Below are 26,504 nucleotides of genomic sequence, written 5' to 3'. Positions count from 1 at the left end.
AAGCTCGCTGGGGGGGGGGGCGCATAGTCGAACAAGTAGAATAAACAGGGTACATTAAGGATTCAGGAAAATCGTAGATTACGTTTTCAATGTTACACGTATGTGTAGCCATAGTAATGAAATAAACGAGTTTCACGACTGAACGTGTTGCTAGTTTCGTGTCATACTCTATGTTGCGAAATAAAAGTACATATTTAAATAAGTAATATGGATGAAGTAACCCATTATGCCTAGCCAGGTCGATAGTGTAGTGTAGACAAGCGCCACTTAAAGATATACCTAATCAGGTAAGTAGTTTAAGCCGAACAGGCTTAAGAAGAGGCGGGCGTTGTTTTTAAATCAGCCAAATAGTGTAGATCAACTATGACCGTTGTGTCGGTAGGTATAAGTATAGACAGACAAGTAGAATAGGTCGAGCGGCCATTATGCCTTGTCAGACAAGTAGTGTAAATCAGCTAGAAACGGTGTGCCTATTTAGACAAGTAGAGTAGACCGAGCGAGTGCTCTGCCTAGTCAGACAAGTAGAATGTAGCGGATAGTTGCCGCGCCTAGTCAGACAAGTAGCGTAGCGAGTGTTATACCTAGCCTTATATAACCTGTTTTATTATTACATTATTATTATCATTATTGTTGTTTTTGTTATTGTTGTTGTTGTTATTATTATGTTATTCTATGTGTATTCTTATAAACACGCTTTAATCTTGTTGATGACGAATTGATCCTGATTTGATTCACCGTTACAACAGGTGATTGCATAAGATTGTATGTGTATTCCATTACTTGTAGCGCGGTCTCCCTCTAAATTCAGATCGCAACTCAGTGGAATCGAGAGCATCGTAAAATCGGTAGAATTTTGAACGGTTATCAGTGGATTTTCAGTAAGAGATCACGAATGAAGATACAATATACATGACATACGATAACTTGAAGGAATCAGGCTCCAGTTTATTTATCACGCATCAAGGAAGTTATAAACTTCATTTGAAACTCGTCGTACGATAGAATTTTCAAGTTCTGTCTATCTAACTTCGTGTTTATGTATGAAAATATTTTCTATACGCGCGTACAGGACGTTTAATTTACGGTTGAAAATTATTTGTACGACGACCTAATTTCATTTTCATATATGTTTGCTGGCGCTCGTTATCGCGACGATTAAAAAGAAGCAGTATTGCCAGAATTTCACAGGGAAAAAGAAACTTGAAAGCAACTCTCCTTTTCCGCTCTAAAACATTCGTTCCATTATCATAGAAACTTATAACCTTTCTCGCGATGAACCAAACAGCCAAAGTATTTCTATACTTACTTACCTTAACTGGATCATTTCTTAGTTACAAATTCCTTCAAACATGAAATGAAACATTTTATCTAAAGAACGCTAAACTTTAAGTAAGTTAAATTTAATTTTACTATATGCAAATGGGATATAACAACACGTACTTCGTACAAGTATAACGATATAGTAAAAGTCGATGAATCCTTGTACAAATAAATCATTAGAAAAATATCTATAATTCAATCAATGAACAACATTATTTAACTACTCTTGCAATTAAGAAATAAAACCCTATGTCAATTGGCAAAATAGTAGAGTCAAAGTATTACAGTATCGTGCGACGTGCTCAATGACAATATTTACCAAGAAACATTTATACATTGAGTATACGTAAAAGCGACGATTCTCCGCCATGCTCTGGGAATTGAACGATTTTTCTTGTTACCTTTTAGCCCCGAGCAGACAGAAATATCCTTCGCGAAACGGTATCTCGATGCGAATTAAAGCGTCGATTCGCAAGTAGATTTCGCGTTCTCGGTGAATTTTATCAAACGATTCAACGATCCAATATTCTCCAATCTGGCAATCGTTTCACCGTGATAATCTCTGAACAGCAACGTCCTTCGGTAGCGTTTCGAAATGGCAAAACAATTTAATTAACGCATCGATAGACCAGGACGTCTCTTCGCACTTCGCAACTGTTGAACCTGTGCGCCTTTGTGGAGAAATTGGAGCAAGGTTAAACGACGAAGAAAAGCGGGAAACGAGGAAAAAGATGGGAAAGGTGAACAAATAGGTGAAACAGTGTGGTATGAAAATATGATAAGTGGTAGTCAGCTGGCAGAGAAGTAATTAACGAAGCTATCCTATATTTCTCGGATCGTTAGAAATCGTAGAAAGTGAGACGGGCTCGCCATTGAAAAACACGAAGCTCGACCGATGAATCGTGACAACGGAAATGAAATTAGCTTGTATCCTCGACCTCGTTAAAATTGCTCGGCGATCGCGGTCTGTTTGTTACCTCGTAAGATCTACGATGTTTCCCGAAACGCCCAGATAAGGAATATTAATTAACCGTGCGACATTTATTCGTCGATAACGTTTCTTAAAGGTCGTTTAAAAAAGACGAGGTAACACGTTTTAGCGAGTTGACAGAAAGACAGATCACTTGTTCTTAGAAATTAGTTAATAGATCTGTTAGTCTTGCTTCTGATCAAAATAGAGTCTCCCCGTTCTATAGTTGACAGTAAAATAAAAACGCTTTAACGAAAAATGATTTCTCTTTTAGAAATTTATCTGATAAGCCTTTATTATTATAAACGAAGCGATGAAAAGAGTATTTGTTTCTGGTTTTTATCAAAGCTGAAAGACTTCCCTCTCGTAAGTTATATTCACGGAAATACAGAAAGATTTCACGAGCAGAATATTCGGATTTTTACGAGTTTTCTGTAGCGTTCACAGACCGGTTCTACAGTCTCAATTCCTTCAATTTTTTGGATTCGGAGTTTCCTGGATTCGGTCCATAACGAAACAACCAGAAAACATTTCCTTTGGGCGCACGAATATCGATAGGAATTAGAAAGTGGTAATAAAAAAAAAATTGAACGAGGAACGAAGAAAAAAGGACTTTGTCTCGTTCAGCCACGCGCGTGACGTTATACATTGTACGCGTATCTATTTAAGTTTGGATGAAAAGCGGAGAACGCACGAAATCTCACGCGATCTTCTCGCATTGTATACACTTTTTTTCCAAAACTGTTGCTAAGCTAAAGAATAAATGGTAGGACAAACGGCAGGATATTAGGTTGACCGATCAACTTTTAATTCTTTATTCTTTAATTCGCAACATTTTTTAGCTCCATCCATGATATTTTTTATCGTTAAATGCAAAGAACTTTTGATTTGTCATTGATATCGTTTTATGTTTTGGAAAATATTCAATTCTTTACTTCGCTATTTTATCCACGTTAGTGTTTAGATAACATTTGCAGAAGATATAACAAAACTTATTTAGCGAGTATTTTAAGGAAACCGTCTTCCGTAATTTCTTTTATTGCAATTTCTCAGCAACTTATTCGAACAACTTTCAACATACGCAATTCTATTTGCTTACCTTCCATGTGTACACAGATTTGCTATCGGCGAATTTGAAAGATCGAACGAACGTCTCGATATTTACCTGGTATAGAGGTTGCAAAATTGGTAGCAAAATTGTGTGGAAATATTTACGTAACCACGGAAATGCTTGCTTAGATGCCTCCCCATTTCAAAACCAAATAGAATACCGCAATATGTAGCGAAACGATTTTCTTACTATTTCTTTATCGACTGATATTTAACATCAACCTGTAAACGTATTGAACGTATACTTGAACGTATTGAAACAATTTTGTTTGCAAAAAATTGATTCGATGAAAAATTAATATTCGATATAAAAAAAACAGCTTCGAAATTCTCCACTAAAAACACACGGCACGTGTTTCAGACGTTTTTCAACTCTCCAAAAAGATTTTATGAATACAGACAAACAAAAAAAGTAGACATTTCTGCATTAAAAAAACAAAGAGAAAGAAATAAATAAATTTCTTTGTCAAGAAAATTTTTTACACGTTTTTCTAAAAATAGATCGATGACTGTGCCCAATCAGCGAACGATTAATTTCCATGTTTTCTTGCGCCCGGCGTCGAGTGTGTCCGTTGCCAATATCCAAAAACACAGACGAGTCGTAGACCTCCTCCTCCTTTGCCGATGTATTCGTGTTACAATTCTTAGTTACGGATCCAGGAATAAACAGGATCTCTTGGAACGGGAACACGATTCGAGCGGGAACAGGGAAAAAAGGTGGGAAATTGTGCGAAGAAATTGTGTCGAATATTTCGAGGAAATTGAACGAATCGTTGGAAATTTTGTGGCTCCTTCGGACGATATTACGCAACATCGAAACACAGACATTCTGCTGCATTTCGTCGTGCTCCTCCTTCTCTCCCATTTTTCCATCCCAATATTTTTTTCGTTTTCGATATTTTTCTTCTTTTTACGCTGACCCAGATTGTATGGCGCACACATAACACGAACGCGTTTGATAGCACGTACGTACGCGTAATTTAACTTTGAAATCGAAATTCATTTTTTTTGCATGTTGGGGGGTAAACGTTCCGCTAGCTGGTTAAAGGGAACTGTTGGCTTTGTTTCTCTTTTAAATTCGAGTTATCACTGGACGGGTTTACGAGTGAAAAAATGGTCAATTAATTTAGAAGACCGTTGCGATAGAAAGGAAAGGCGAAAAGAAAAAAGTGTAGCATATTGGATAAGTGACAGCGATGGGATATTGCGTTGTTTCGTGGCAAGAGGCATCATTTTTTCTATAGAAACTTCTTTTACATGCGTGTAATACACATACGTGTATTTTGAGAAAGTCCGTTTTATCCAGGAACGGAGAAACAAAACGACAGGTGGAAGAAATCGAATAAATTCTACTCCAACGATGCTTCTAACGAATACAAATTCTGTTTCAGGAGTTTAACGTTGCCAAGGAACAACACGCAGTGCAGCCATGCTCCTCCGTGGTCATTGAATCAGGTAAGATTCTTCGCTAGAAAATTAGTATAACACAAACCTTTTCATCTTCGACGATCTCGCTATATCGCAACAGTCTCTTCCATCCTTACATTGAAAATTACCAATCGACAAGAGATACCAGTTCTTCTGTCACGCTCTAAAATTATGAAGGACCTTAGCCAGAGAAATCCTACGATTTATAGCGGGTCTTTAGGCTAGTTAAAAATATGCTATGAAGATGTTTCGACATCATTGGTTATCGTCTTGTCCGAAGGATAGGGTGTTTGCGTAGACAGACAGAACGTTACAGAACACGGGACAGAAATCGTTAGAAAGTTTTCTGTCGAGTGCCGCTACAGAATTTGATTCTTTTCGTGTGATTCGTTTCATGTGATTTCTGTCATTTCAGAATAGAAATACGACAATTATAATAAAAATACATGTAAATTTGTCAAATCACACAGTGTCACCAATGTAAACTCACAACAACGCTTGTATCAGACCTCAACGCTTCACGTTCTACCGGTCCACCGCGCTTCGACCACATTTTTGGTCATAAAAAAATATCACTGCGAGAATACTGAAATTTCTGATCAATGGTGTTAGAGAGTCTTCGAAAGGTTAAGTGGAACGTAATAATAGAGTAGACGGGGACTCATTGATCGTCGCTTCGTTACCAGCTTCGTCAATATTGCCTGTAAACGACATTACATCTAATTACCATCTGAAACAGGGAGCTTGCCGCATCAAAGTCGAAGCTATCCTGGCGGCGGTGGCGGATCCGGAAGCATGGGACGATTGTTCACGAGAAATTCGTCGGTGAGCTCGCAGAGCTCGTTGGAAGGTGCGCCTGGACCGTCCATCCATCGCACTGGAACTTCGACCCAGATTCGACCATTTGGCCCTGATGGACGGTACCACCATCATCGGGACCCTTTGCACGCTGCTTCTTCTTATCCACCCAGCAGGAGTTCGAGGTATGATTTAATTAAAGATATAATCGAATAACTTGACAACACAAAAGAGCTTTTTTCTGCCAATCTCGATCAAGCCCGCTACTCTGCATACGAGAGACTATTTATAAAATGTAAAACGATTTTGACGTGAAATGATTGAACAAAGTTGCACGACAAAATCTTTCCTGCATATGGTTATATTCTACATGAAAGATTCGTTTCGCGTTATTTGTTTCTTTCTTGGCAGACGAATAATTATAAGCGGTAAACGTTCTGCGTTATATAATGCATCGAAATTAAACGTTTCCATTAGAATTATTAAACGACACTGGACGAATGTCCGAGTTTTCGTTGAATCCATGAAATCTTGTTAATTACTCGGGCATAGCCGAGGCATGACGGGTCGGGGCATAACGAATGTTTAATGAACTCTTAATCTGACAAAGCGATCCTCGAGAAAAGTTTGGCCAGCTAGCTTTTTCGGCTACTCTCGATTAAACGAGACAGATTTTTCAAGAAATATATTGACGGCGTTCAAGAACTTCTCAATTAACCGTATAGTACAGTAATATCGGACTTGATTAAATTTTATCATATCGTAAAATATTAAACAGGGGTATATTTATAAATTGAGTTGCCACGATAAAATTAATAAAAATAAGTCTTTAATTTACCACAAGGGATCGATCTTTGTATTATTGCTCGTTATCGTTATCGTTATCGTTATCGTTATCGGTACCACTGTTTCAAAGTACATGTCGTTAAACATCGATTTTTTATTAGTCGTTCATTGGCCATTCACCGCACCCGTCATCTTCGTCTATATTATTCGTAATTGATTATATAACGAAGAAGAATTGACACGCACCTTGCACTCGATTGCGAAACGCACAGATCACCATCACCTGGACGTGCAGCATCGTTAGATGCACGCTGTGGGAGTCCAGCCAGTTGTTCGGGAAGTCTTCTGAGCAACAATGCGTCACCATCTCAGAGCTCTTTGTCGTCTCTGGCAACAGGTGTGAGCTCCTCGTGTGGTGGTTCCTCGATAAGCGTTGCCCACGTAGCTTCCAGATCAGCTGGTCGAAGTCTTTCACCTCTTCTTATTCCACCATCACGCATTTCTGCAAGGTGAGGTATTCCCGGATCATTCCGTGATCAGTCGATGATCGTTATTTGTCGTTTAAAATCTATGCGATGTAATCTTGAACGTAATCGATTAAAGACGTTAAGTTCCATTGATATAATCACAGTTTGATCGTGCATGGCTGAATAAATTATTGATTTTTATTTTGCTTCTCGCAATCATTTCCCACCTATATAATCTTTTTATCCGAAAAAGAAATCTCCGTTATAAGGATTACCTTTGATCTATAATCTTGAAACGTAATATGTACTCCTTTTATGCAACAGCGAAGGTGGACCACCTCCCCCAGCATCACCACTCGGTTCCATACAACCTGATCTTTACCAACGAAGAGATGGACCTATTTATCTTAAGGCTCGAGGGTACGTGTAAAAGATTTTATCATCCAACGCGTAAATATTCGCTTTCCTTCTTTATTTCTACATAAGAGAGCACGGTTAACACGAATAAAATTTATTAAACGTTCAACCAACAAAGTCTATCGATATTAAATTAATTTTATTCGATGATTAAATCAATAGAATTCACAGTAGTATATATGTATACGTATAAAAATCTAAAGGTCGTAACTTTAAAACGATATTAACATCCTGTGCGTGCTCGTAACACGCCAACTCACGTCGCTACAGTTGTTCCAGAAACCAGTTAAAGAAAACATGGAGTATAATCGGATCGCGATCGTATTCCCGTTAAATCATTCGATACCATTGAAACGTTATGCTTCTATTATTACGCGCCATCATTTATCGTGGACGTTTAATATCTTCATACGATCGAAACACAACGCAACTTTAGCCCACTTTACAGATACGCATATTATATTTGCATATACGCACGACCTACATGTCCATCTATTCCTGCCCGGAACATGCAAAGCACCTAAAAGGATAAGCACCTACCGGATATACTGCAATCTGATACGAAAGTCAGCTGTTTTATTTGACTTGAACGCGAGACACGGGGATGATCAATCCCCTGGTCAATAGGCAAAGAACGCGTTAATGCTTCTTCGTATTACCGCGTCTGCTAATTGGAACGTGTACCAATGTATACGACTAAGCAATGTGCGCACGTAGATCCGTGTTTATCGTTAAATACGATGCAACCTATTCGACGCCGAGTGAAAATAACTGATTGATAAGTATTTCGAGCTTGATTCGAAATAGAAACAAATATTTAGAATTTTATGTTCCATTTGATTGCGATACGTTGTTCCGATTAAATCCAACGTATGGAATTTTACATAATTTGTACGACATCGATCGGTACGAGCTGGAACAATTTGAAATCACTTTGCCCCTATCGGATCTTGTTCAGATTAATTAGCTTACTCGAGATCAAGCAATCTAAGAACGTTCGGTCTGCCGGAATTTGTTATTTACTTCAAGAAAAATATATGCTCTCAAACTCTCTTATTACTCTCGTTCAAACTCTGCCTCGTTTCAATTCAAGCACCGGAATTCGCTAATTTAAACGAGGCTCTTTAGAGCGCCAAAGTTCGTTCAATTATATATTGCGTAACTTAAGAAAAACAACGATCGTCGTGTATAATATCATCTTCGGTTTTACGCTTGTTAATATTGGTTCTCCAACTCGAGTCAACTTAACATACATCCACGATACATTTGCACGAGGACACGTGTCATTCGAATTCAGATCACTCGATACAGATACGTTCGATAAGAAACGAATAGAAGTGGAAATAACGCGCGTCTTCGTGCTGGCTGTCATTTTAGAAATGGAAAGAGTTTAGGCCGGCTGCATTTGCGATTCAAATACGACTTCGATCGATCGGACCTGCATGTACACCTGATCGAGGCTCACGACCTGGCTGGAAGTGATCAAGGAGGATTCAACGATCCTTACGTGAAGCTGACGCTCAGCCCTGAAGTGGATTCGAGAAAACGACAGACACAGATATACCGTAACGAGGCGAATCCGTTCTTCGACCAACAATTCAAGTTCCCCGTCAGCAACGACGAACTTCAAGACAGGACCCTAGTTTTACAGGCAATTGACGCATTATTACCGTGTTAGCTATTAAGTTCTATCATAATAAATATCGCAAGTATTTTTTTTCCATTTTACTTTTACTTTTATTCGATATATCAAAATCAAACAACAATGCGACAATTATCTTCGTTTGTGTGTTATTTCGTTGGAAAAAGTGGAATCTGTTACGTTTGTTTCATTGGTTTGATAACATTCGTAATGCAATAAATTATCTCGATATAGCAAAAACATCGGGTTTCTACGAAATTGAAATCAATAGATTTATGTAAATGGAGAAACAGACGTATCAAATTCGGATGGTTCTTACTTTGTTTCAAAACCTTTATCTTCGATTAAATTGTACTGGTATTATTCGTCTCTCTTTGGTGCAAACACAGTTCTATTTAAACACTATATTTTTTGACATTTAATTTTTTCTTAATTTTCCTTTCGGCATATGAAAAGATTTTTTGTAATATGTCATCGACCCTAATATAGCAGAAATATTATCAGAACCTTCGATCAACGAAGGCTAATGTTTCGTTAACATTTATTACGATACGAGTTATAAATTACACGCGCGCAAATTTTTCACGTTACGCGCACCAGAAAATCGGTGATTTAATCGAGTCAAACTTTTTCTGTCTGACAGGTGCTCGATTACGATCGTTTCTCCAGGAATGACATAGTAGGTTCTGTCAAAGTGCCGCTAAATATTTTACGATTAGATTCTCCTACCTCGACCGAAGAAGTTTGGGGAGACATTGAACGTGAACGGAAGCCACCCGAACAAATTCAAGAAGTCCTACTGTCGCTCTCTTATCTGCCCAGTGCCGAACGATTAACAGTACAGATTTTGAAGGCGCGAAATCTGTTTCCACCACAGGTAACTCGATCGAATTTACCAAATTTCCTTGTTACTTTATTTACATATTTTAGTAATATTTTAGTTCTACTTTTCGTCCTCTAATTTTCCCATCAACTTTTGTCACTTAACTTTGGTTCGTGCGACTATTAAAACGTTAATCATTTTCGTTTCGTTTCGTTTCGTTTCGTTTCGTTTCGTATCGTTTCGTTTGATTGCTGATTCCGTTTTTAATCGATCTCTGAAATTGACGTCTCTTCTTGCTGTCGTTCGTTTGCGTCATAAAAGATATCGACAATTTGAGCATTTTCATATTCCACGTGACGCGCCTGATTGTGTTACGCAGGACAAAGAAACCTTAGATTCCTTCGTGAAAGTAAATCTCCTTTGCGGAGAGAAGAGGGTGAAGAAGAAGAAAACTGCTGTAAGAAAAGCGACCACCAGTCCCGTTTGGAACGAGGCAATGTCCTTTAATGTTCCTGCCAACTATCTTGCATCGTCAGCCATCGAGGTAGATATACGTGCAACGTGTTTAATCAAGCTTTTCTAGTTCCACCGTAATGCAGGCTCTCGTATCGTCGAGTAAATAAAACCATTGTCCTGGTGAGGAGCAATTTCAAAGTGTTTTACACGAAGATCATATCGATTTCATATCGGAGGAATAATTTAAATCAAACTGATTCAAAGATATAATGTCCGTCGCCTTTCGTAAATTTCGTTGTATCTGTGACATTTTATAAAAAGCTATTCCATTAAACCAAAAATCGGAGCAAAATTTTGTTGAACTAACAGGGAAATGCGACTGAAATTTTCTTGTTTTCTTTCACAAAACCTTGGAGATTTGTTTGAAACAAAATCCTATGCATTTAATAAATACAGATTTTATGAATCGTTTCCTCGATTATCTTATCTTATTGTTGGAAAATAATACGATTATATCGATCTTCCATTAAAGTTTTCACATACTTGCAATTTCGTATAGAATAATCTATTATTACACATGGTGAATAAAAGATATTAAATATATTAAAAAGATATTAATTAATTCGAAAAAGAGTCTTGAATTCGAGGCACACGATTTATCTTCTGGACCACTGTCAGATGTCGGTGGGTTGTCCCATTGAAAATATTATTTAAATCAACGGTTCGTGTATTGATATGCGTAACAAAATTCCACGAGGCTGAGCGTTCGAACTATATTATACGGCTCTCTGTAACAAGAGAGAAAAATCACATTTTCAGCAGCATGGGAAAAATTTAATTTTCAATTTTTATGTTGCGAAACGTAGCTCGCCGTTTTTTTCCTTCTCGTCAAAGATCGTGTGAAAATTAAAATAAAAATCGTATTAACGAAAAAATTCAACACACTTTGCAACTTTGTTTAGTAGCTCGAGATATTAAAATTGTTCGATAATCGACGTACGTATTGGCATAGTACGTGTATACGTTCGATTTTTCTGTAATTCGAGTGTGATAAAAAAACAAAAAAAGAAACAAAAAAAAAAAGAAAGGAACAAAGTTACAATATAGTCATGTATGTATGTATCAGCTATTTCTATTTTGACATTATTTGTCCTGTGCATTTCGAACAATTTTCCAATAACATCTGTTTCGTTTAATATCGACGAATCTATCTTAAATTAAGTATAGAAGAATAAAAAATGACCATCCTTTTTTGACCTTAATAAGGCTATCGCTATAGATATCGATATAGTTAACTAAAAGTATCGAATTCCATTAAAATTAAATGATATTCAAACGATATAAAAATTAAAATGATATTCAAAAATTTCGTTTCACGAATAATTAGCTCCGAGTACGACTTTTTCATAAGATATACGTAAAATATTCATAAGATATTCGTTAAATACAAAGTTCCTTATTTCTATGTATGTGCGTACTTTTGTAAAATACAGTCAAGTTATTTTACACGCGATAGACACCATCTGCTTTGCATCGAATATTTCGAAAGCAATGCCTCCGCAGCCATTTCCACGAAACGTAAAACTCTGCAGTATTGTTCTCGGGATCACGCAACCTTGCCAACTATAAACGAGTTCCGTCGATTACAAGTTATTGATTTACATCATAGGGTCGCCTACAAAACCTAGCAACAATTTAGAAAACACCGGATCCTCGTAGAGTTGAATTCCGATCAATTCTCGCAACTTCGGTCGTGAACAATTTTCATCGATACGTTTTTATTTGTTACTCGGCGGATATAGACTTTGAACGTGAGTCGTTAGTGAAATTTTGCAGCAGTGACAAATTTGTATCTTAGATCCTGCAAAACTACAAGATCGTATTGAAACGTATACACAAGCCGATAATCATAAATAAAGAAATTTCATTAGTCTAACAATTATGAGAAACGAATTAACTTGCCACTCGAATTGATCTCACCAATCTTTCAAATACTAAATAACGATTGCTTTATTTAGGGATCTCTTATTATTTTATATGTCGTTCTCTTTCGGTTAGCAAAGATTATATCGTATTTACCGTCATTCTATAATCATAATAGTACTTTCTGCAAGATGATGATTTTGTCAAAAGATGATCTGTTAACAAACGTATACGTACGTATAACAACCACGTTGAGCAAACGTAGCGCTACGGTTAAATAGTTTTTTCATGCAAAAGAAGAAAAAGAGAAAGAAAGACAATCAGGAAGCATCCGTAGAACCGACCAGTCGTCTCTTAAAACTATACAGAGAGAGAAAAAATAAGTAGAGAACGTGGACTAGACCTACTATTGTATTACAGGATTAACAATGGTAAATTGAACGGTCAAATGTGTGATTTACAAAACCGCAGCGATATCGCGTCTCTCGTCTACGCTAAACGCTACGCTAGTAATAACGAAAAACAGAAGTTCCTGCTTATACTATCCTTGTGGAAACCTGTACTAGTTGAATAGAGAATTTATTTGCTTCGTGAAATCGCGTGTTTACATAGCGAGTTGGCGAAATGTCGGTCGCGATTATCGACGAGCGTTCTGTCGCGTCCGGAAAAAAGCCTCGAAGAGAAAAAGAGCAAACAAGAAAGAGGCGACCTTCGTAGTCGTACGACGAGTCTAGACTGAATATCGATGAACTTCCGTGGTTTTTTGTAAAAATCCTCAACGATGATTCTCGAGTCAAGCGACCGATCCAACGTTGCAAAATAGGCAATTCCAGCCGATTGGAAACTTCAGAATAGTCTTATAGACTCGCTATCTTTTCTTTCGCGTGATCACGTTTTGCTCTAAAATTTTGAAGCTCGTGGAATATGCATGATCAGATATATATCGTACAACGATAGTAAAGATTTATAGATCTTTAGAAGGCTATTCATAGATGAAAGAAAATTTGTTGTTCGCTGAAACTTTTACGATGGAACGGAGAGTACATTCTCAAACACTTGTCACAAATCTGTAAATATTTTCTGAAGTAAAACGAAATGTAATGGTATAGGAAGTATAGGATGTATAGGATGTATAGGATGTATAGGATGTATAGGAAGAAAGTTAAATGGAGGAAATAAATTTGCAAAAGTAGTCCTTGCGACTCTAACATGCAAGTCTCTATATTACGAACAAATAGCGATTCATCGTTCATCAAACGAAACATCATTATTGGAAACGGATTGAACCCAGTGACGAGATATCGATAGATCTAATTGCTACATCCATCGATTTTGATACTCGGAGTATATTCCTGAAAAACATTTTCATCGTATGTAAAAAAAAAAAAAGAAAAGAAAAAATGGGAAAGATTCAAATTGATAAAATAATTGAACTAATTCTTTCGCAAGGTATGTGTGATGGACTCGAGCAACGAGTTTATCGGAGGGAACGTGATCGTCGGTTCCTGTATCGTTGGTCCAGCCACAGGAGTGATTCGGGGAGTGGAAGGAAGCGGAAGTCAAGGAAGAGAGCACTGGCTTCATATGACTCAATCACCGAGGAAAACCATCGACATGTGGCACACGTTACACTAAAAGAAACAGAAGAAGAGAAAGGAGTAGAAAAGCAAAAGAATCGATCGATGTTACGTTCGTCGCGTACCGTTTTCTAAAAAAAACAAAACGTGGCCATTTTATGGGAACGTGGACACAATTTCTTCTTTATTCCTTTTTGTTTCGCTTCCTTGCCGGATTGCGAAGGGAAGAGTACAATCAAAAAGCATAGGATAAATAATCGGTAAATGGTATATGTAAACGACAGTAGCAGTGTTATATATGTGAAACCGCTTTTATGGATGTACTCGAGACCACTAACGAATAAGAAAACCGCGAAAAAAATACATCGTTATTGTCCGTTTCAGCGAATCGCAAGGATCGATGTCCCTCGATCCTCGAGAATCTATTAATACGATATTTCACTGTACCAGATTTTCCGTAGGTTTACTATGACCTTCGAGATTGAATCGTCTAACCTAGAGGAAATGGTACGTATTGTGAGATAAACAGTTCGTTTATTCATAAACAGGGAATCGTGTCACAGCAAGTGGATGGGAGAATATTTTGAAGGAAGGAAGAAGGAGAAAAATTTGCGTATGGAGGAGACAATCGTTTCGTATATACACACTACGTATTTGTATTTGGTATTTGTATAATTTGTTTCTACTGGCGGCTAAATGTACCTTACACAATCAGCAAGATAATTATTCTATTCGTGGTAACGAATATGAGTGATAGTAGATAATCGTGCTTCAAATGATAAGAAACACATCACCGTACTTTCCGTTACACAGTACAGTAATGAAATTATTTGCTCGAAGTAATTTCAAGATAAGACGTTCGAAGGGTGATTTCAACTATAAGTAAATAAGATGATGATAGGATAAAAGGTAAAAATGAACAAAAAGAAAAAAAAAACAACTAAAAGACAGGAGAGAAAAGGATGAATAATTTGGTAAATGATATGTTTTTCTAGTCCTAATGTGATTTTTATTATAGTCTGAAACCACTCCGGTGATTTCAGACTAGTATACATACATATGTACTTCCTAGGCCTAAGTTTGTACTATGCAACAAAACTGACCTCAGAGAAGTACAAGGCGTGCGTGGATGCGCCATTGAATAATTACAAACGAACCGAAAGCCTAATGAAAACGATTCTCCTCCGATAAATATAGTATAATCGCGTTATCGTTGTTAATGTCGTAATTATTTACGAGTACATAAGCAGCAACAGAAAATGCAAAAAAAATTGTCGCGTGTACTATTATCGTGTAACGTTCGTTCAGACACAAGTCTTAAATACGGATCTTCTGAAATACTACTGAATAATAGAATATATATTTCTCGATTTATTACGTTCCTTTCTCACACTTTTGCTAGGCATACAACACCGCTAAAGAGTTCAAGAGAAATAGATAAATACAGAAACAAGAAGTCAAGTTCTATGTATTTAATAACGAAGTCTGATTTATACGAAAGATAACGAGGAAGGACAAACAAATAAAGAAAACCAAATGAAAATGTGAACATTTCCGACCAAAGTTTATCATATCATATATACCGATAATTTTGAAAATTTCAGAGCTTATATCTATTTATTGTTAATTTAAGAGAGTTCGACTAAGGAACCTGCCGTACTTATAAATATTTTAGGCTCGTACATACGTGTATTACAGCGATTAAAATGTTTTTGATTCGTTGGCTGCGAGAATACTAATAATGTGACAAACGTTACCTGGTGAAAAGAAAAAATTAAAATTCGTTAAGTATGTTGTAAGTAAATATAAATATATGTTATATAAACATATATATATATATACATGTAATGGTATATGATTACGTAACACGTAACAGTTGGTGAAAATGAAAAAAAGGTTTGTTGGGAAGAAACGCTTAGCTAATTATGAGCGTGGTCCGAATCGTACGCTTAACTTATACTTAACAGTATTTCTATTATATTCCACATACATGGTATTTATATTAAAAAAAAAAAAAAAGACATATATGTACACATATATTCATATTTTATTTATATACACATTTAAGATATATATATATATATATTATATATTTATATATCTTATATGTATATATTATATACATATAAAAATGTTCTTGTACGTATACCGTATAATAAAACAATCATTTTGGGTGTCTAATACAATACGCGCGTCTAACATTCCGAATATACTTGTAATAGCTGTGACGGCATGTAACGACTACGTGAATTTCGTGTTTCCGCATTCATCATAAATGATGAAACAGAATCTCCGTAAACGCTACATTTTTATCGTATTTCTACCATTAACTTTCATGCGCCTATTTCAAGAACGATCTCACGCGTCGATTATTTCTTGCTACTTTTCAATACAATACATAGATGGACACCCCCTTGTCGGACCTGAATTTGCCTTGCACGATAATATTTAAACCAAATAAAAATGCTCGCATCTATCGCGATTCCCAGTGGTTAGAACTACTCGATGATACTATTTGCATTATGATCGTTGTACAAATAATAATTGATGAAAGAAATAAGGTTTATGGTATTGCGGGGCGATCGATAAACAAGGCAGAGAAACAGTTTCCACAACTGATTTTCTGCACGTCTCGAAAATGTCTCTAGTCTTACTAACGTCGTAAAGAATGTGCAATGTGTCCTAAATGTGAAGTGTAATCGATATTTTCTTGTAATGTATCCTCGTGATTCGATTTAAAATAAAGAACTACTAATATCCATCAGAATCGTATATTTCATTTCATCTATATATTAGAAACGAAGTGTAGGGTGTAATAGAAAGAAATTGTAAAAATTTGTACGGATATGATGGATTTTATCATTTTTATTTACATTTTGTTTCGTTATGGATCTCAAAATTATCGCGCATCATTAAACATATATTATTATTACAAACATTGTTTCATCTCTACAATAAATAATACAAAACATCCCAAATTTTTTTATTTATACGCACTATGAGATCAAGCTATAATACATTTTCTACAGTTGTTGAAATTATACACCTGCAATAATCTTTTATGCTATTAAAATGTCGAATTTACATTTGTTGTCAAATTCTCTGTAGAAAGATCGACAAAATCTTTCGCACCTTTGCGTCGTATTGATAACGCTATATTCGCACCATTTTTATACCATTTGACTTTAAGTAATACGCAACATCCCTTTTCTATAAAAACACAGAAACAATATTTCATTAAAATTTGAAAAAATTGTTTTTAAATATTAGTAATAATTTACATACCTAATTGACCTCGTTCATGAGCAGCAGCTAATTGGTTAACAACGCGTCTTTCAATTTCGTACTTAATAGAGCGTGCTCCGTAATGAGTGTCGTATCCTTCGGCTAAAAGTGACAGAACTTCTCTATTCCATTTCAATTCTATCTTATGCCTTTTCTTCGCACGATCTGCCCAAGTTTCCAATTCTTTTACAACTAACGATATAAGTTCAGATTGAGAAAATGGTAAAAAGTATACGATTTCATTTATTCTACCCAAAAACTCGTCTCTACCAAAGTGTGACTTCAATATCGGCCTCACCTGTGAAGAGGACATGTTTTTTTTTTTTAAATTCGTTCTAAAAATGTTAAAAAGATATCTTAAAGAAATCAATACATACTACTTCGTCTTTAAATTTACGAGATATTTCAATGTGTTCTGGATCCTCCTCTGTGTCAACGTTCTTATCCAGTTTTTGCTCCATTACACGTTGAGCTTCTTCTCTAAGGTGTACCGCGTGATCAGCGATTACTTCGCTTGCCAAATTTGATGTCATTATAAAAATTGCATTTTTGCATTCGATTGTTTTACCTTTACCGTCAGTGAGTCTTCCCTAAATAAATATTTAGATTTTCATTTTGATCTAATATTTTAATGTCATATATTCGATAAAACACACAGAAGTAATCATACTTCATCGAACAATTGTAACAAAACAGTCAGTACATCGGGGTGTGCTTTATCAACCTCGTCAAATAATACAACAGCATTTGGACATTTCCTTAAAAGTTTTGTTAATTGTCCACCGTCATCATGGCCAACATATCTAATCGATACAATAAAAAAGAAGAATAACTGGTAGGTTATGTTTGTAATATCTGAAATATACATATAGCGTGATAAATAGGAATAAAATTCACCCTGGTGGCGCACCAATCAGTTTAGCAACTTCATGTTTCTCTTGATACTCTGACATATCCAATCGAATAAATCCCTCCTGTTTATTTTTATGTATATATGCAGCTAATTGCTTAGCCAATTCGGTTTTTCCAATTCCTGATGAACCTAAGAAAAGAAATACTAAGGGATGTTTTTCATCTATCCATCCATTCTCTTTCCTTCTAATGGCTGCAATTACACAGAGTATTACAAAAAGTATTATATACGCCTTATGTTTATATATAAATTATTAAGCGTATAAGATAAATCTTACTAGATGCAACGATAGATATTGCTCCAGTTTGTCCAACGATATACTGTCTCAAACGTTGCTCTAGTGGAAATCTACGACGTTCTTCTAATTCCTGTTTACAATATCAGGCAAAAAAATGGATCAAAAATAGTACTATATAAAAATCAAAGCTTGATTTTAATCATATGTACTTTTTCCTTCATTATTTCATCATATTTTATCGCACGTTTTATAAGCATTTCTTTGAGTTCTCCATCTTTAGCATATTCTACTGCTCTATGTCCTGATTCATTTTTCATTGTTGGATCGGCTCCTGCTTCTAATAATGCTTGTACACAAGGCTTAGAGTCTGCTAAAACAGCATAATGTAATGCTGTAAAACCTTTGAAAGTGGCCCTACTATTCAAATGATCGCAAAATTCTTCCTCCCTTATCATGAGCACTGGAAATTTGGAAATGTATGCAATATCTTGTAAGATATGAATAATATATACAACTATGCCATTTTTATTTAATTATTATAATTTGTTTCAATCTTGTACCATCCAAAGTATGTAATCCTTTTTCTATAGCAGTTCCATAAACATTAATGAATTCATCTTGAAGATTAGCATCTGCTCCGTGTTTCAATAAAAGTTTCACAACCTCTGGTTTTGCATTAATAGCAGCAAGATGCAATGCTGTCCAACCTAATGGATGGCGCATATTTACATCAATACCTTCTTTTATAATCTACAAACCAACAGTTTCTTAGTAATTGATACTGTAATGAAATATCTGTTTATACTCACATTCGTTAACTCTCGAATATTGCCATATTTTGCAGCCAGAAAAAACTGTTTATCTAATAAAAAATATTGATAGTAAATGGATGTTTATTCCATGTAATTACATATACAAAGACATATCTTCTTTAATAATATATACCTCTGTGATTTTTGGCTTCGCAAAGAGCTATGGTTATACCAATACCACCCAGTATAAATCCTATGTTTCTGAAATTTTTTTTTTCATCATTAATGTCATATTTATTTCGTAAGACTTTCATTCTTCTTAATAAAGGACGAATTTCCTTCGATTTAAGTATATCCAAAAATTTGTATAATGGATACATGTGTTCCTGAAGTTTCCAATAGAGCTGGGCATAACCTTTATCATTTTGATGGAATACACTTTTTATTTCATTTGCTGTCCATAAATTTCCTTTATTCATCAGAGTTGTTGAATTTTTATTCTTTTTTATAATTGAACAAAATCGTAAATTAAACAGACGCGACATTTTACAGATGTGGATATCATGTACTTATGCGTTTGGACCGTATGATTTTTATATTACACGATTATATCTACTACTTATTACTAGTATATCGATATATGAATTCATTGAATAACTGCCAATAATTCATATAATAATGCAGTAATACAAATCGCACTATATTTACGTTTTTGACCGCTTTATTTCAAGACTGCTTTAAACCACGCTCTCGTATACAAACGCGACATAACATGCAACATTTTATGAAATTAGACTGACGTACAACATAATATATACATACTTAAGGAAGCAACTTTTTCTCCTGATTATATACGTAAATATAGTCGACATAAGTAATTTTATTAGAACATAACACACAGTTTGCACATACATATAAAATATAACATATACATATAATGTTTACAATTAGAATTCTATGTAATAGTAATAATTGTAATATATGTGTGATTATATACATATATATATATATATATATACATACATATATATATACATATACATATATATATATATACATATACATATATATATATATATACATATATATATATACATATATATATATATATGTAGGTATATATAATATATATATATATATATATTACGAAATATCACCCATTAATTCCACATATAACTTTACTATAATCAAAAAATTGTAACGGTGTAAAAATTTGTAAAATGACGTTGTTTAACATATTCAATTACAGTAATTCAAAATTTGTTTCACAACAGACATACAGTCGTGCAAACCAATCATACTCGTGCGCAAAATTTGCTATATATAAATTCAAAATCTGCGAGAAACGATACGCGGGGAGAAAGAAAATGTAATAGCATAAATTCTTCTAATCGATTATTTGTATATAGACATGGTAATTTGTAGCAAAATAATGTTGTATATCGATCCATTATTTTCGATCCTTCGAGAAATGAAACTGACTATGTCTAAGAGGAAAATTCCAATGGCGCATAATTCCAGAATGTTCCAGAGCAGCCGACTGACCAATAGGAATCGTATACCGCAGCGCCATGATTGGTGAATTTTCAGCAGAAGTTAGCAGAAAGAAGTAATCACAGTTACCGTGCGGAGAGCATTTCGTTCAGACTATTGCGTGAGTGTAGAGCGAGAATTTATCCACCGTACACGATAATTATTAACGCGAAATCTATACGACTATCAATCAATCGTCCATCCTTGTCCAGGATCAACGTTTAATCTTTGATTTACGCAAGATAGTATTATTCAGTGTCGTAAAGAAAACGTCGTACCCAGTCTCAGCCATGGCTGCTATGTCCGTGATCGGAATTGACTTTGGTAACGAAAGCTGTTATGTGGCTGTAGCACGGGCGGGAGGCATTGAAACTATAGCTAATGATTACAGTCTTCGAAATACACCGTAAGTTTCTTTTATTATAATAATCGATACCTAATTTTTTCTCTTATGTAGAAAGATACCGGTGCTCACCCGGTATCTCCGAGTATTTCTCTTGTTTCGCTGATTTACGTGAAAATTTTACGTAAAAATAGTAGAACAATTTAAAAGTAGTAATACATAATTCATTTCTGTACAAGTAGTATGTAAAGTAGATGATGCGGTATTCGATCATTGCCATTTATGTTCAAATCGTTTTATCTACTTAAGCATACCCGCTTACTTTCACATGACTAAGAAGTACAAAAAAGTCCATAATGTAGTTATGGTCCACGAGCTATTTTTTCTTTATTTGAATTTGGCGTAGTCATGTAAAACGGAATCAACAATCGATTTAAGTCAGAATAAATGTAGTGAATAAAACGTGACGTTACTACTTACTACTACTACTATTACCACTACTACTATTACTTTCCCAGTTTCTTTGTGTACAAAATGTATACGAATTGTTATTTTTTTTACGTTTGAGTTATCGAAATTTATATCCGAACATGACGAATTTATATGTATTACTTGTTTGTAGATCGATAGTATTTGATAATTGTATTACTACATAAATAAATTGTTATGATATTTGTTATATTTTTTTTTTTATCTAATATTAATATCTAATAAAATATGAAAAAGAAATATCTGTAAAAATAAAGATATTAAAGTGTATGTAATAATTTGATATTTTCATTATTAATTGTTAAAACATTAAATATAACTTATTTTTATTAATTCTGTTCTTATATAAATGTCATGTTATTAAAATTTACGTTTTTAAAATAAAAAAAACTGATATTTTTCATGCATGTATATAGGTGTTTTATTATTAATTTCTCCTCTCATAATTTTATAATCTATAATATTTTATTAGGTTTTTTACTGAGAGAATTAATAAATTGAAAATTGAAAATTTTTGTGTTCTTTAACATATATATACTTCAGTATGAAAAGCAGACTTCCAGGATGATTAGATTATTCTAGAAATTATGTAGAATATTGTATGATGTACACATGCTTGTTCAATATTATGTGAATTTTATGCATGCTGTGGTAGGTGAAATTTGTATTTATATAAATATTGATTTTAGATCATGTGTAGCATTCAGTGGGAAAAATCGAATTCTTGGTGTAGCTGCTAAGAATCAGATGGTGACCAATATGAAAAATACCATTCATGGATTTAAAAGATTATTGGGTAGAAAATATAATGACCCACAGGTACAAAGAGAGCTTCAGACATTACCTTTTAAGGTAACTCATCAGTCAGATGGAAGTATTGGTATACATGTAAGTTGTTTTTAGATATGGAATTATTTCCTTTCTATTATATCTCAGCAATAAAATTGAATGATTTATGGTTATGTTACTAATATTTCATAACATATATAGCTATTTTATAAGATTGTAATAATTATTGTATTAACGTGTCAAAATGTTATGGGAAAATAATATGATTTTTTGTAATTATTTAATGTGATATTAGACGTTACTTAGATTCAATCTGGGCATTGTGCCAGATTTCTCACATTTATAGGGACTCATATCTTATTTATATCTCTTTAGAGCAGTTAAAACACGATGAATCATATCATATATAATTTGTACAATAAAAACTATAATGATAAAAGTAATTATGTAACAAGTACAAAGCAAAGATATTTATACTTATTTCTAAATTTTAGGTACAATATTTAGGAGAGGAACACATTTTCTCACCTGAGCAAATAACTGCAATGTTATTTACAAAATTAAAAGATATATCTGAAACTGCTCTTCAAACTGTTGTTAATGACTGCGTTATTTCTGTTCCATCATATTACACACAAGCTGAACGTCAGGCATTGCTTGATGCTGCACGAATTGCTGGTTTAAATGTTCTTAGATTATTTAATGAAACAACAGCTACTGCTTTGTGCTATGGCATCTATAAGCAAGATTTACCAGCACCTGATGCACCTCCGAGAAATGTAGTCTTTGTTGATTGCGGCTATGCAAGCTTACAAGTAAGCATTTGTGCATTCCACAAAGGAAAACTAAAGGTATGTAATGATTTTTATTACCTTAGTAGTAATTATCTTAACTGGTATTAATAGTTATATACTTGCAAAAACAATAAAATTATTATGATATAATCGTACATATTATATAAATGTTATATTTTATTTCTAGATGATAGCTAGTACTTTTGATAGTCAATTGGGTGGAAGGAATATAGATTCTATTTTAGCAGAACATTTTTGTAAGGAATTTCAATCACGTTATAATATTGATCCGCATAACAATCCACGTGCATATATAAGACTACTAGCAGAAGTAGAGAAATTGAAAAAACAAATGTCAGCCAATTCAACGATGCTTCCTCTTAATATTGAATGTTTTATGGATGAGAAGGATGTACATGGTGAAATGAAACGAGCAGATATGGAAGCAATGTGTGCACATTTATTTAAACGCGTTGAATCCACTTTACGTCGATGCCTTGAAGATTCTAGTATGTTCTATTTTGCATTTAATGTTGTTACACACGTAGTTTAATTTTGCATAAAATATATTTTCCGTTAATTATATATTAATCTGCAATACCTTTCGTAGAATTAAAGTTGGAAGACATTCATTCAGTTGAATTAGCGGGTGGTTCTAGTCGTGTTCCTGCTATCAAACGGTTGGTTGAAGAAGTGTTTGGTCGTACTGTATCTATGACATTAAATCAAGATGAGGCGGTTTCACGAGGATGCGCACTTCAGTGCGCGATGTTGAGTCCCGCTGTTAGAGTTCGTGATTTCTCGGTAACTGATATTCAACCGTATCCCTTGAAATTAACGTGGGATCCTACTCAAGGGGAAGACGGGTACATTAATATTCGCATTTTATGTATAATATTAAGGATATTTAAATAAGGACACATTTTTCTGATTTTTGTGCTATTATTTTAGTGAAATGGAGATCTTTGGACACAATCATTCTGTACCATTCTCGAAAACGTTGACATTTTATCGATCAAATCCATTTACACTCACTGCAAGTTATACTATGCCATTAGCATCATATCCTCGAACTCACGTTGGTAAGCATTTAATTCTTTTTATTATTTAATAATTCTTTCTTATTACTTAACAGTAGCTTACTATATAAACAACATTTTTACAGGTACATACACAATAAAGAATGTAAAGCCAACGCCAGAAGGTGAATTGTCGAAGGTAAAAGTAAAAGTGAGGATAAACTTGAATGGAATTCTTACTATTGTGTCGGCTTCATTGATCGAGAAACGTGAACTCACACAACAAGAAAAAGAAGAAGAAGAGAAACAGCAACAGCAGCAACAGCAAAATAACATGGACGTTGATCAGCAGCAAGACAGGAAAGATAAATCTGATCAAGAAGCACAGGCAAATGAACCACCAGCACCTGAAGTATGTATATTCATTGTTACTTCACCTTTCATTCAAATTATATGTATTCAAGGTCGTTTTTTATCAACTTATGTGTAATAATATTAACATTTAGTATAACATTTACTTTGTAATACATTCATAAAATTATATTAACTTAGGGTCAGGTTTATCTAACTGTTTGTTGAGCTAAATAATAATGGTATGTCCAATAAAATAATACTTAAAAAAAAAAAGGTTTATTGCATAAATAACAATTATACTACAACGAAGTGTAAATTAAATGGAAACTCATTAAATTCATTCTTTGGTATACACTTTTGTAGAAGAACAGTACTCATGCTTTGAATGTCTGATGCATGACTATGTGAGTTTGTTGTGGTTTAGGTGAGCATGGATAAAACGCGACGGAACTCAGATGCTGATGATGGTGGAAGAGGTGCGGGGGGTTCTGCCCCTTCCTACTCCTCCAGGATTCTCTCTTGGCTCAGCTCGGTACGCGACACACTATCATTACTTGGACCCATATGTTAACTGAAACATGTGCAATAATTTATGACTTTTGCTTAGGTTGTTCTATTATTATAAGTCATCGATGGTTACACGAATACCTTGTCGCGTGTAAAAGTGGCATAAGACTTTTATTTCTTTCATCACGTCAGCATCGTCAATTACTTGTTATAAGATCATTGTAATCATAAAATGAAATGTCCTGCATGATATGAGATTCGCGTGCTACTACGTATTATATATGTTACTATTCACTGTCTCAAAATGGAAAAAAAAAAAAAAAAAGAAAAAAGAAAAAACATTTTCTTAAGCACATTTTATCATTTTAAAAGAACTAAGATCTGAAAATGTTAGGTTCGTTTGCAATGTAATTGCTTGTGATATGTCCCTATACTTATTTAATATTTCGAATACATTGATAAATTAATCAAATTCTATTGATTCGTGTATATCTAATATAAATTATTTATGACCTAGAAGTTTCCTACACATTGTAGTTTCTTTAGTGCATGATATTTAGTTATATTCAAAGGTTTTAAGTCTGTGTCGATTTCTTCTGCAAACTCGGTTAATAATAGCAACGTATAAGAGAAAATAACGCAGTCAGAATATTTAATTTGAAAACGATTATCAATATAAACATATGCATATTATAATCTCGTGCAAAGTGTTACGATGCATATGGGTCCAAGATACAGCTGTGTCACGCCGTGCTGTCTGTCTTTGCTCAGTTACTTTTCTACTGGGTCGCAGAAGGAAAAGAGACAGTAACTTTTTATAATGCAATAGCTATCAATGTGCTAAAATTGTGAAGGCAGGCAATGCGGTTCGGTTTTCGATTCGCATATTTTATGTGAATGTTCTTTTCTATATAACTACGTAATATATCTTGAAGTTGAAGTAAGACGAATTGAAAACTGCTCGCATAAGTATAATGCCCCTCTTTATCCTCTACTCATTTCTATCATCACCTGACTTCCAGTTTGTGTGCCTTGGTTTAAAATATTTCAGTTTTATTATGACATTATTATATTTATTTTATTCTATTGTGTGTGATTACGAATTATTACATTAAGAATAAGAAATCATTTTTAATGTTCTTATGAATGCTAGATAAAAGAATTAACATAGAATGTTTTATATGTATTTCTTTCGTTAGTATTTATAATAATAAAAAAATAAATTTTAATATAAATTGTAGATATGTATAGATAGATAAAAATATTTCATTTGGATATCTTATTATTTTTGCAGGGCGACGATAAAAATGACGAAAGTAAAGGTAAAAAGAAAGTTCCTATTCGTACCATTGATTTACCGGTGGATATGTGTGAATACGGACTTTCTCAGCGTGATTTAGATGCCGCATTGGAAAAAGAGGTAAATTATGTTTATTACGTTTATTTAATTGTTAGTACATTTTTTATAATTCGTATATTCTATATTAATATGTCGGAGATGAAAGGACATCGGAGCCTTCCCTTTGGAACTTCGGGAAAATCCCCTAACACCGTAATCTAGATTCTATCGTAGGCGTAATTAAACAATTGTCGTCTTTCGATCCGATTGTATTTGTTCGAGATTTGTGATAATGAGCTTGGGCTTGAGGCGACAGCCTGTCGCCGAACGTAGCCGCGATCACGGGATGAACGCTTTGCCTAACAAAGGTATGGAGTAATTCTATAGCTCTCCTTAAAAGAAATATTTGTAGCGGCACGCGACAGTAAACAT

General features: G+C 34.4%; 3 protein-coding genes across 4 annotated transcripts in view; 2 read left to right on the top strand and 1 right to left on the bottom strand.

Annotated features, from left to right (window-relative positions):
- LOC100743294 (synaptotagmin-6) overlaps nucleotides 1-14,668 on the top strand; it is a 99,479-nt gene extending 84,811 nt beyond the window's left edge. The window contains exons 3-10 of the mRNA XM_003485868.4: nucleotides 4,792-4,855; nucleotides 5,568-5,811; nucleotides 6,685-6,921; nucleotides 7,204-7,299; nucleotides 8,674-8,947; nucleotides 9,582-9,815; nucleotides 10,141-10,305; nucleotides 13,590-14,668. Coding sequence (XP_003485916.1) covers nucleotides 4,792-4,855; nucleotides 5,568-5,811; nucleotides 6,685-6,921; nucleotides 7,204-7,299; nucleotides 8,674-8,947; nucleotides 9,582-9,815; nucleotides 10,141-10,305; nucleotides 13,590-13,775 — 1,500 coding nt within the window. The 3' untranslated portion in view covers nucleotides 13,776-14,668. The remainder of the gene's footprint in view (nucleotides 1-4,791; nucleotides 4,856-5,567; nucleotides 5,812-6,684; nucleotides 6,922-7,203; nucleotides 7,300-8,673; nucleotides 8,948-9,581; nucleotides 9,816-10,140; nucleotides 10,306-13,589) is intronic.
- Nucleotides 14,669-16,562: 1,894 nt separating this feature from the next.
- LOC100742817 (caseinolytic peptidase B protein homolog) lies at nucleotides 16,563-19,707 on the bottom strand. The gene is made up of 10 exons (XM_003485864.4): nucleotides 19,099-19,707; nucleotides 18,963-19,015; nucleotides 18,714-18,903; nucleotides 18,363-18,613; nucleotides 18,193-18,283; nucleotides 17,900-18,107; nucleotides 17,673-17,805; nucleotides 17,380-17,592; nucleotides 17,003-17,300; nucleotides 16,563-16,927 (listed from the first exon to the last, which is right to left on the bottom strand). Exons 1-10 carry the CDS (start codon nucleotides 19,448-19,450, stop codon nucleotides 16,785-16,787), a joined length of 1,932 nt encoding a protein of 643 aa, XP_003485912.1. The 5' UTR covers nucleotides 19,451-19,707; the 3' UTR covers nucleotides 16,563-16,784.
- Nucleotides 19,708-20,499: 792 nt separating this feature from the next.
- The window catches only part of LOC100742698 (97 kDa heat shock protein), a 9,358-nt gene continuing 3,353 nt past the window's right edge, over nucleotides 20,500-26,504 (top strand). Inside the window, exons 1-9 of one of the 2 annotated variants that reach the window (XM_003485863.4) lie at nucleotides 20,500-20,844; nucleotides 21,960-22,158; nucleotides 22,554-22,910; nucleotides 23,041-23,362; nucleotides 23,464-23,719; nucleotides 23,805-23,935; nucleotides 24,019-24,284; nucleotides 24,651-24,758; nucleotides 26,028-26,153. In XM_003485863.4, coding sequence (XP_003485911.1) covers nucleotides 20,729-20,844; nucleotides 21,960-22,158; nucleotides 22,554-22,910; nucleotides 23,041-23,362; nucleotides 23,464-23,719; nucleotides 23,805-23,935; nucleotides 24,019-24,284; nucleotides 24,651-24,758; nucleotides 26,028-26,153 — 1,881 coding nt within the window. In that variant the 5' untranslated portion in view covers nucleotides 20,500-20,728. The remainder of the gene's footprint in view (nucleotides 20,845-21,959; nucleotides 22,159-22,553; nucleotides 22,911-23,040; nucleotides 23,363-23,463; nucleotides 23,720-23,804; nucleotides 23,936-24,018; nucleotides 24,285-24,650; nucleotides 24,759-26,027; nucleotides 26,154-26,504) is intronic. The other variant, XM_012394447.3, reaches the window with a different exon arrangement.

Source organism: Bombus impatiens, unplaced genomic scaffold, assembly GCF_000188095.3.
Source record: "Bombus impatiens unplaced genomic scaffold, BIMP_2.2 scf_0089, whole genome shotgun sequence".
NCBI classification, from domain to species: Eukaryota; Metazoa; Arthropoda; class Insecta; order Hymenoptera; family Apidae; genus Bombus; species Bombus impatiens.
The sequence above is the reverse complement of the archived record's forward strand: the minus strand, read 5'-3'. Positions and strand labels throughout refer to the sequence as shown.

What these genes read in the sequence shown, in the direction of transcription:
- LOC100742817 (XM_003485864.4), bottom strand. Translation starts at nt 19,450, where the DNA reads ATGTCGCGTCTGTTTAATTTACGATTTTGTTCAATTATAAAAAAGAAT. An exon ending in ATATTCGAGAGTTAACGAAT is followed by an intron (nt 18,904 to 18,962) that starts GTGAGTATAAAC and finishes GTTGGTTTGTAG; the next exon opens with ATTATAAAAGAAGGTATTGA. An exon ending in AATATCTATCGTTGCATCTA is followed by an intron (nt 18,108 to 18,192) that starts GTAAGATTTATC and finishes GTGTAATTGCAG; the next exon opens with CCATTAGAAGGAAAGAGAAT.